General features: G+C 41.7%; 1 protein-coding gene across 2 annotated transcripts in view; it reads left to right on the forward strand.

The window, feature by feature from the left end:
* The window catches only part of il17rd (interleukin 17 receptor D), a 33325-nt gene that overhangs the window by 14858 nt on the left and 6692 nt on the right, over positions 1-11775 (forward strand). For both annotated transcript variants that reach the window (XM_005724422.1, XM_005724423.1), the window contains exons 3-7: positions 2884-3006; positions 6441-6559; positions 7647-7767; positions 9308-9352; positions 9688-9839. In XM_005724422.1, the coding sequence (XP_005724479.1) occupies positions 2884-3006; positions 6441-6559; positions 7647-7767; positions 9308-9352; positions 9688-9839 (560 nt within the window). The remainder of the gene's footprint in view (positions 1-2883; positions 3007-6440; positions 6560-7646; positions 7768-9307; positions 9353-9687; positions 9840-11775) is intronic.

Here is an 11775-nt window from a genome sequence, read left to right on the forward strand (position 1 = left end):
GTGTGTGTGTGTGTGTGTGTGTGTGTGTGTCACACCTCAGTAGTTTGAGGATCAAGGAGAGCCAGAGGCTTCCTCTCTCACACCCTCTCTTTGCTGGAAGTGATGTCATGGGAATTATAAAGCAGGGTGACCTTTGACCTCCAGTAGGTTCCCTAGAAAGGATTGTAGGATCAGCAATACGTTGAGGATAGTTTGTTTATTTATTTATTTATGTATGTATTTGGTCATGGGTTTATCATCTTTGCTGCAAACACACCATCCTGCTGTGGGAAATTCTCACCAGTGATCAAAATGTTTTTTTTAATCCACACATTCAAACATTTAAAAACTGTGATGTCCGGGATTTTTAAAAACTCCTGGATATTTTGTCAAATTAAAACCGTACATTTGTAAGCTCTGCCAGATACCTGTCCAGTGTCGTGTTTGGGATATTTTCTGTAGCTCTAACTTACAGACGCACCATAAACTGCTCACGTCCCAGCCGTCATTAATCGTGAAAACATTTTTGCCACAATATTAGACCTCCTCTTTCAGATGATTTCAAACCTGACATCGCACTTCCTTGTGTAACCGAGGCTGAAATATGAAGATAGCGAGCTTCATATAGAAGTGAACAGGTGCCTTATACCTGTACAAATCCATGTCTCCTCTGGTCATGATAAGAAAGAAGTGTGACTGCATCGAAGTCCATCCTTCAGCTCCTTCGATAACCTTAGGAAACACTTTCCTGATGAGAGGAAAGATTTAAGGTCTTTATTGCTGGTTTCAGCACTTACTTAATACACCAGTTTCAGGGGGCCGAAACTGGAGCCTAGTTTTAAAAAGCAAAGCTAGTCAAAACATTTATTTGAGTTTTATTCTCCATGGATGATCTCAACATAGCTATGTCCACGGATTTTGCTCCAGCTGGGATAGGTTCCAGCCCTCCCTAGCTGACAAAAGTGTTCAGAAAATTAACTGAATGGTAACTAATTGTTGGCTTTGGTCTTCGTTTGCTGACAGTATGTCCAGGATTTGAGCATCCAGTCGGAGTGCCTCAAACCGCGTGACATGCTCCAGAGGATTTAACCAAAACTAAAGATTATGCATTTTAGAAATCTGACAGCGCCTCACTGTCATTGAATAATTCTAATTTTTTTACTCAGACTGAAATTTGCTTCAGAAGAACGTCAGCTGAAGCTGATACTTTAAAAACAGTAGGTTCAAGTTGTCATAATTCTACTTTGAAGGATGAAGCATTGAAAGAAGATGAGGATGCACAAATAAATGGAGCAACTGTGATGGTCTCCTTCAGCCTCCTCTTCTTTCTGTGTTTTGTGTGAGCGCCTCCTCCTATGCTTCTTAAATTGAAAAGCGAACAGGAAGAAAAAAGGGGACAGCTAAAGAAAACGTTTGCAGTGAACTTTAGCCCTCTTTTCGTTCTTCTGTCTTTACACTGCTTTGTTTTATAAATGCTGAAACCAAAGATTAGGGAAGGAGGAAGAAGAGTAAAAAGAACTGCAGCCTTCCTCTCCTCCATACATCCTACGGAAGATGGAGGAAGAGGAGCAACCAGCTGTGACCTTCTCCTTTAGCCCTGAACATGACCCTGCTTTGAGGAGGATGAAGAGGCGAGAGCAAGAGGAGCAGTGACTCGTGTCTAACATTCTCTCATCCGTCTCCATCTTTTATAAGCTCTTCTCTCCCAGCTTCTTCCTCCTCTTCCTCACTTCTGTCAATAGATGGTTAGCAGGAGGAAAGGGGAGCAGTCAGTCGTGTCTGAGTTCACGCCTCTTTTCTTTCTACATCCTAAGCCCATCTTTTTTCCTCCGATCCCTCTCGGTTCATGGCTGGCTGCTCCTCCTCCTCCACCCCTCCAACTTCGTGTCTCTCAAGATAAAACAAGAGAAATGTTGGAGACGAGAGGAGGTGAATGACAAACAACCCAGAGCGACTGAATTAATGAAGGTGCGGTTAGTAAAATATGGATGACAGATCGGACAGCTGTGGAATCTGCTAATAATGCATTTCTTAATTTAACTCAAAGTATCTCCTTAGAGGGTTATCTAAAGATAATGACACACACACACACACACACACACACACACACACACACACACACAAAAGATGTCAATCGTATGACTTTTAAAAAAGTAGAGCTGTTATGTTCAGTCATTCTGGACTCTCATTAAAGTAGCTTTAAACAACTCACAGTTCAAATTAAGCTTTCTTTAACTTAGTTCAAACAAGCTGTTTTAGCTCCGCCCTTTAAGTCTAACTTTCTCCTGATTGGCTGCAGAAACTTTAACCAGGAGGTTTATGGAGCTGTTGAAATGAAAAGACGACATATGGACCTAAGAATAGAAATAAATGTCTGAGTTTAAGCCTGACCATTAAGGAAAGGTCAGTAGCGCAGAGCATCTCCCACCAGAGCTCTGGACCATAAACTTTCTTATATTTTAAATTCAGAATTACATATCCTTCATTTTAGCATGATCTTGGTCTAATGTACCTATAGTTTGTATAGTTTTATGGTTTTATTTGTTTATTTTCCCATTTTTTCAAGTTATTCTCTCAATTTTGTGTTGTTTTCTCAGATGTTTTAGCTGCTAAGTAGAAATTTCAAGATACTTAATTTTAGATTTTAACTTATGGATGGTAACAAGCTGGAAACTATAATAAAAGAATCGGCAGAGTTGACAAAAGTCCATAACCTTCCTGCAAGAATCTGGAATTGAGCCTGAATGGTCCTTAAATGGCTGTGAAGATGTTAACTGCAGTCTTTAATCTTTACTCTGTCCATCAGGCTCAGATTTCTGTTTCAAGAACCATTAAATCTTTTGTTAAAGTGCGGCTCTCTGTGCTGTTGTTAATCTCTTCATATCTCTCTGTTTCTCTCTGCAGACTGCTCATTAAACTACCCACTGGGGAAGCACATGATCCGTGAGGTCACCAACGTCTCCTTCAGTCATCTAGCCTGCGACGATCAGGCCGCCGTGGTTGTCCACTGGTCTGCGAGCCCACTAGGTCTGTTTACCTGTCGGCCTGCCTGTTTGCACGATCATCCGGAGAGACAGTTTTAGAGAGAGAACAGGGAAAGTTGAGGGAAGAGCAAGAAAGTTCAAAGTGCTCAAATCGTAAGATTACCCAGCTCTGTGCGTGTGTGTCCCTTTGATCGGGGCCGGAAAGAGAGGGAAAGAGGATCGCATCTCACACAACAATGCCGCGATTTGACCGTGAAGGAATGTGTGTGCGCACAGTGTAAGGTGAACCTCTGCTGCCTCTCCCTCTCTGTGACAAAACGGCCCGTTGTTTTCTCACACAGAGGGGGAGAGGCAGAAATCTGCCTGAAATTCTCCATGTCATACTCACATGTTGCCAGATTTCCTCTTTGAGATCTGCACAGCTTAAGGTTACTGCTGTAAGACAGCCAAGACTTTACCGACAAACCCAGAATTTATCTGAAACAAGGCTGAAGGCTGTGGCGCACCAGATGAGTAAAATTAGGGAGTTGGGCAGGAAGCCTTTTTTCTTTTTTTGGTCACCCGAATTAAGGTCTGTGACTAATTGTTGTTAACTGCAGTGAGAGCTTGTTTTGCATTGCCAGCATTAAGTTGGACTCAGGTTGAAGTTGGTTCACGGATCCCATTCAGAACTTTCATGGACAGAATTCTTAAAGGGGTGGAGGTTGTCGGATTCGGAGGTCTCAGGATCTTGTGTGAGTCTGTCAGCTTCCTTGAGCCATGACCTCCACCGTGTGCGGAGTCACAAGTCTGAGGCCATGGTTCCTAGCCAGCAAAGAGTGGATTGCCCACTCTGGTTTGGGAACAAGCTGCTTCCCCCGGGTAGGAGTAGTAGGAGTCTTGCGGTCTTGGTCACGAGTGATTGGTGTGGTGTCTGCAGTGATGCTGTACAGGTTTGTTGTGGTGAAGAGAGAACTAAGCATGAAAGCAAAGCTGTCAACTGGTCGATCTACGTTCCCACCCCCAGCTGTGGTCACGAGCTGTAGGAAGGGTGGCTGGACTCAGCCTTAGAGACCCTTGGGGTGAGCAGCTCTGTCACTGGGGGCAGGCCATGGACAGTCTGGAGAGATTATCGCTCTCTGGCTTGGGGACACTTCAGTGTCCGTCCAGAAGAGCTGGAGGAGGGTCTGGGTATCTCTGCTTAAGCTGCTGCCCAAACGACACAGGATAAGTGGCAAATAACAGATGAATGGATAGCTGGTTAGATATTTCCACTGTGTTTTTCCCAGAGAAGGCAAAGCTTCTACATGTTACGTACCAGGGATAAATAAGACTAGTTGTTGGAGACATTTAGCATCATCACATTGAACTGAGCCTAGTCTTAGCGTTTAAATTCTTGCAGCTGTATTTAATCTTCAAAAAGAATGTCAGGGAACATGAGAGAGAGATGCAGTAGAGCATCTACTGCTGATCACTCAAAGCAACTCAACTACAAGCTACTTTTACTCGTACTTTCACTCTTTTTTCTATAGATTTTATTCCCTTGCTCACATGCGGAGCCCATATAGAATCACAGATTAACTTTAACTTGTATTTGGGGGGTGGGAGGAAACCGGAGTACCTGTAGGAAATCCTCACAGAAAGGCCCCGGATGACGCAAGAAACTCTTTCCTGTGAGGCAACATAACCATTCATGCCACAATTCAGACTACTCGATCGACTTACAAAAAATACCATCCACCACAAACAATAAACTCTTTACATGTGTCCGATCTTATAAAAGAGGTGAAAAGGGGTCTTTTTAGATTTGTATTTGTGATAAACAGATACTCGTGGTTCTTCTTTGATTGCTATTGAGTTTGAATAAAGATTGTCCAAATTTATACTGAAGAGAAGGAGAGAAAGAAAAACAGATCAATTGTGACCTCAGGCTGCTTCTGCTGTTAAAATGCAAAACATCCACGACTCACAAAGAGGGAGCGAGAGAGGTGTTCAGAAATATGCCTCAGGACAGAAAAACCTGTTCTGCTGCATCTCTCTCTCATGTTCCCTGTCTTTCTCCTGGAGAGCTAATATGAAAAACATGTCCGGTCGATGTATAGGTATAATTAAAAGACAGGTGTGCTTTCAAAGAGGAGTGACGGGGGTTTAAGGAGTGGAGGATTGTAGGAGAAGTGAAGAGGACTGAAAATAAGGAGGGTGGAGACGAGAGGAGATGCATGCAAATGAAGGAACAGAGTGGAGGGGGGAGAAAAATGAGAACTAGGGGATAGGCGGAGATATAAGGAGGCACAGGAAAGAAGGAAACAAGGGTAGGTTTGAGGCCTTGTTATCACTGTGTGAATTAGCTCTACACACTATTTGGTTTTTAATTGTAGCTATCTGCCGTGACTGGTTGCTGTTTAGCTGGGATGATTCCCAGCTACACTGACTGGTTACTATCTGTAATGTAAAATAAGCTGTAGAAAAGTACCAGGTATCAAAACCAGTTAGACCTTTCATGGTCTGAAAAGAAGAGTTGAGGAAAGGGCACAAAAAGATTAGCTGAAGGAAGCATCCTGAAAGAGTTGGCAAGACTGTAAAGAAGAAAATTAGGCTATTACCTGCTATGTGCCCATTCATAATCACTGATTAAGGTATCGTCTTTGCCCTACTGCTTATTAGTGCTACTTTCCTTTCTCTACATCAAATATAATTTTTCATAACTAAATGCAAGATTTTATAGTACTGTTTAGAGTTAATGTTGACACTGCAAATCGCAAGATGTTTAGTGGTCTTTAATCTCCCAGCTCCTTAGTACAAAGTGAGAATACCACAAGTAATAGTCCACTGAGTTCACAGTAAGCAACGGTTGACCTGTGGCCTCGATTCAGGCAACACTTGCACCAAAAACAACATGTGTTTCTGGCAGTGAGAATACGTCTGCAGATGACTCATGCTTCGGAGTCTCCTGCTGTGTGTTACGTATCAGAAAGGATAACAGAAGAAAGTCTCCAAACTGTATTATCCCCATGATGTCCGGAGTTCATGCACAAAAGTGGCACAACACATCAGATTCCCACCTTTTCAGTCTTTTGCCTTTTTCTGACAGTAAGTTTGTCGATTAGCTGTGACAAGCACGCACTGGCAAGGTATTACGTTAAACCTATTTCTCCTGTGTTTATATCAAGGTATGTTCATGCAACTCTACCATGACCACCTAAAAATCCCACCTCAAATCAAAGGGCTACTAATACAGTAGAACATTTACTTAACTGTGCAATAGAAATGAGTGCAGCAGAGAAAAGGGGAAAGATGGATGAAGAGGAGGGAACAAGGAAAGGCAGAAAGAAGAGTAAGAAGAAGGTAGGAATGAAACTAGATCTGGTTAGGAGTGTAGTGTAGAGAGTGAATAAGGATATGGATGTGTTGGTAAAAGGCAAGGAGAAAAGACTGGTGAGGAAGAGAAAAGATGGATGCAGACGTGGTGAGACTGAACTTGCTGTTGCGTCTCTGCAGGGATTGAACACATTAAAGGCTTCAGAGTTTACCTGGAGGACAAGAATCCAGAAGGGAAACAGTGTCAACACCTCATCCTCAAAGACCCACGACAGCTCAACTTCTCCTACAAGAACACGGTAGGGCCATTTCCACAAAAACACTTTGAACTGCTGGCTTTTCACATTTCCCGCAGTAGCACATCGCTCAAAGGATAAGATGCTTCTTCCAAATGTAAGCATGTTAGAGGCAGCTATCGAGGGTGCTGGAACAGGGGGACAAGGAGCCCTGAAGAAAATGTTGTTTTGAGGGATAAGCATGTTAATCCCTGCACACTTTTTGTAAAATGAAGCAGACATGCATAAACAAGTCGAACACTCCTAATTCTTTCTATTTTCAAAATAGGGATTTGTAATTGACACCATTCTGGGTTTGCTTGGGAGTGGACAGAGAGCCTGGGTCTCAATAAGGCATACCTCTGGATCTGCATCTGCAGTTTCTTGGGTTGTTAATGCATATTAGGCTTAACATCAGCAGTTTGAGTCATTGTGCAGACCTCTCAGAATATAGTTTTGTGTATTTGTTTTACTTCATTCTTTTGTTTTTTGTTGCTTTTTGGCCCTCGATCGATATGAAATTACTTCAGCTCCCTTGGTGGTTTCAGTCAATCCTTTCCGCTGCAGGCTGGCTGTGTAATAATCTCCTCCTAAGCTGATGGTAATGTGCTGTAAGAGATCAGGAACACAATCTGCAGTCTTCATTCTTCCAAAATATCGTCATTATAGGACACTGACAATAAACTCGCACATGACTGCCTGGACAAAGATAAACACTTGAATCCTTGAAACATCTGTGGCCCTGAAGCCTTGAAATAATTACCACACAGTGTAAGCTGGCTCACTGAGTCACTCTTCTGTTGAGATGTTGTATTTAATAAGTCCACATATACATGCTCATTAGAGTCTGCTTTTATCTTTTTTACTGCTTTTAATCAATGCATGCCTGCAGCCCACAGATAAAAAATGTTGGCACAATGACCTCAATTAATGTGCACTGTTCCCGATGAATGGATGAAGCAAACATGTTTGTGCTTTATTAACTCGGATATTTACCATTGCTGCTAAACTGTATTATTTCGATTTACTTCATTTCCTCTGAAGACTGTCGCTCATCATTTCCTTCTAATTTCACCGTTGAACGTTTGTTTGTTAATGTTTTCATGTACAGAAGCTGAGCAGTCAGCCGTTCAGCGGTTTGAACTTTGACACCGACTACATGGTTCGTGTGGTTCCCTTTCCATCTCAGATGAACGAGAGCTTCTTCCCTCCATCTTTCCTCAAAACTAACTGTGAGTCCTACATGTCTCACAAATGTATGGGACTGAGTTTTTAGCCGATCAGCTGATTCACTGATTGTTTAGAAAAGCCTTTTCAGGCGCCTCTTACATCATCTTACTGTTCCAAATCCCAAAAAGCCACCTCGAGGCACTTTACACTTTAAGGTAAAGACTTAACCAGACTCAGGGAGGGGCAGCCATCTGCCACGGCTGGTTAGAGGTGAGCATAGTTTTACGTTTTCTTTGTTATAATATAATTGTCCCATTTAGGCTTCCAAGGCATGATAAAACAGAGTATGATTTAGGGCGTGGCTATCTCAGGATGCACAAGCCTCTACCATGTGAGTGTTTATACTGTGTATACAGCTGGTATGTAATACATGTGACGACATAAACAAAAACAAGATACAAGATGCTTTGTTTTTATGTTTTCTTTTTCTATTTAAATCAGTTCAATTCAGTTTTATTTATAAAGTATAAAGACTTCATCACAACAACAGTTGCCTTAAGGCGTTTTATATTGAAAGGTGAAGACCCTACAATAATGCAGATAAGCAATCAGATAAGCAAGCACTTTGCAACAGTCGGAAGGAAAAACTCCTTTTTAACAGGAAGAAACCTCCGTCAGAACTGCAGTGACTGGTTGGGGCTGAGGGGAGGGAGACAGGATAAAAAAGGCCAGGAGATTAATAATAACTCATGAATAAATGCAGAGAGGTGTAAACATGCAGTGAGTGAAAACAGATGTGAAAAGAAACGCTCAGTGGATCATGGGAAGCCCCAGCAGTCTAGACCTATTGCAGCATAACTTAAGGGAGGACTCAAGGTCATCTGATCCAGCTAAAACTGTAAGCTTTATCAAAGAGGAATCTTTTAAGCTTGGTGTTAAAAGTAGAGGGGGTGTCTGTCTCCTGAATCCAAACTGGGAGCTGGTTCCACAGAAGAGGGGCCTGGAGAGACTGCCTCCCATTCTACTTTTGAATACTCTAGGAACCACAAGTAAGCCTGCAGTCTGAGACCAAAGTGCTCTAATGGGGTGATATGGTACTATCAGGTCATTAAGATAACATGGGAACTGATTATCAAGGCCTTGTATATGAGAAGAATTTTAAGTTTGATCCTGGATTTAACAGGGAGCCAATGAAGAGACGTGACGTCAGTGTCCTCACCTCTTGAGACACCTAAAAATTACCGTCCTGAAGAAAACAGTGTTTACTTTCATGTGGAGTCAGATGGAAACGTGTTCATTAAATACTGGAAGCAGAATAAAAACAAAAATGCTGCTAGACTGACAGATTTACTGCACTGCTCCGAGATGCATGCACCACCTTGGAAGTGAGTTTAAATGGATCACAAGACAGAACATGCATAAAGCTTAGGAGTTGCTGTGAGGTTGTGTGTTTCACTATGTGCCAAGCCGGACTAGTTTTCCCAAAACATCCCCTTTTTTTTAAATAAGCTGAGACAAAACTGAGGCTGTACAATGAGAACAATAAAACAAACTTTGTAACCATCTCTCTGTGTGTTTTGTTTTTTTGTTGTTTCCTTACAGCGTGTGAAATGCTCCTCGGATCAGACAACCTGGTCTGCAAACCATGTAAGTTCCTCAGTGTCGTCGTCATAACCAGAGCCACATGTAGGCCGACTTAGTCGGGAGCTGGTTACACTGCCAAAGCTGGACCCAGCCCCGCCTCGCTCTTAGATCAGTTTATTGTGAATTAGTTTTTGCACAAACGATTCAAGTTTTCCTGTGTAGGTGAAATGATGAGAAATAGGGGAGGCTACGGTGACCTTAAGCAGAAAAAGACAACAATGTGTTCCTACATTTCTGAAAGGTTGCTGTATTTTTTGAAAGGTTCTTCTTGTACTTGTTTTATTGCAATATCTAAGAGGTCGTGGGAGTTTAGAGTTCTTATTTCTTGTGTTTTGCAGTCTGGACACCAAGGACGCTGAACGTGTCTCAGCTCGGATCGAGCCTTCATGTGGCCTTTGATCAGGCTCCGCCCTCCTTTGGTTTCCATTTCTACTACCTGTACTACAAACTGCGACCGGACGGACCCTCCAAACTGCAGCGCTGCAAACTGGTAAGATCAGCTGTGTTTAATACATTTTGACATCAGTTAAGTTCAGATTTATAAAAGTTTTCTAAAACCCGCCATGTTCGAGCAGGTTTTCAGTGACCTCTAATGAGAAACGTGACAGTTGTTGTAATAAATACTCTAATAAATCTCTGTAAACAGATTCAAATTCAAAGGACTGTGTAGGCGAATGAAAATATACTGGGTAGCAGGAGATGACAGAACCTGAGGAACTGGTATCATATTTAACCCTTTGTAATCACCATTTCCATATCTAGACCAAATAAATTATAGCAATAAGTCTTTCTGCATGCAACCGCACTTAAATATCACGAGATCAGCTGTCCCAGAGCGCTGTTTCCTTTGGTACTCTATCAATCTGACCAGCTGTTAACAACACTTGGAATATACGTTGTCACCGTGAACTACCACGTGGTTTTCAGCAACAGCGGAGAAATGATGTCATTTCCCGAGCAGCTGTAGTATTTTTTTTTCTTTCTCCAAGACCTATCACAGATCCACTGCGGCTGCTGAAAACTGTTTAACTTTGTGCCTTTGCGCATATAAGCTGAACACGTAGAACTTTGAGTGCACTACTGGAAATAGTTAATTTTGCTGTACATGCTGTGTTTCTTCAAACTGCATATGCATTTTATTTTATTTTAATACAGTTTATAAAAATGATTGCATTACAAACATTTATGAACACACTCAAGCTAAATTTCCTGTTTACAGTTTTGAGGGACACACCCATGACAACTGTGTATCTAGAAAAATGTGTAAAAAAATTCACTTTTAGTAATGTATTTGGTTACTATGGACTTATTACATACACGTTATTAAAATTTGGGCTCTATCAATAAACAGTAAGTTGAATTTCTCAAAAAACAAAGGCAGTACAGCATGTAAAAATATGAAGACAAGCTTGGGTGGACTCTTTCTGTGATAGTTAAACTGGAAGAGGTTATATTGGTGCCTATTGAGTACCTGTAGACCACCAGAGATTTTCTCATGAAAGCTCTTAAGTTTTGTTTGGAAAAAAGGGTTTAATCGTTTGAGGGAAAAAGCTGAATTAAACTGTATGGAAAATTACCAAAGAATGTTTTTTCTTCTTTGTTTTGGAAAGCAGATCAGCTTGTGGGTAAAAAGTGAATGCTGTTGTTTCCAGAGATGTATTTATTTAGATTACAGAAGAGGGTTTACTCTGTCCTTTTTTCTTTTTTTTTTGTTTGCCACCACAAAAAGAACTGAAATGCTTTTGTTGGTCGCTGCTGAAACCCTGTAAAGACGTGTTTATATTGAATTCTTTCCTTTCAATAAATACATTTGTTTGGACTTGCCTGAAAAGAACATTTGAGATTGCTGGCCATTGGAGTCCTATCTGAATCTAATAGATATTGGCATCATTGGACCTTATTTTGCTTCGCTTGGTGCTTTACAGTTGAGGGGTTCGCGGTAGAGTGTGTGATGCTCTAAAACATGGGCTCTTGTGGCAGATTCACCCTGAAATAGCAAGTTAGCAGTCTGTTACAAACATGTGATTTCTCTGATTCTCCAAACTATTCTCATAGTTTCTTCTAGTATTTTCTGTGAAAATGTGTGTTGTCCCTCGCCCTTCCCGGCTCTATATAATGGTCATATTTTCACTTCGCCTTCACGTGTGGCCAATGTGGAGCAGCTGTAAACACATTTTATTTGCGATGAATTTGATGTGGAAGCCTATAATTTGCCCCTAAATCTCATCCAACCACATCCAGAGTTTCTACCCGATCATGTCCGGACTGGAAGGTGGCGTGAAAAGCTTTTGTTCCAGCCTCGTCCTAACTGCATCCTCCTTGATCTCGCTCCAGCAGCTCTTTTCTTTTGTCTGTCTTCGCAGTATCAACACCATCAGGAGACACACACACACACACACACACACACACACACACACACACACACA

The sequence above is a fragment of the Pundamilia nyererei genome, unplaced genomic scaffold, assembly GCF_000239375.1.
Source record: "Pundamilia nyererei isolate P.nyererei 1_Seehausen unplaced genomic scaffold, PunNye1.0 scaffold00012, whole genome shotgun sequence".
Lineage (NCBI taxonomy): Eukaryota > Metazoa > Chordata > Actinopteri > Cichliformes > Cichlidae > Pundamilia > Pundamilia nyererei.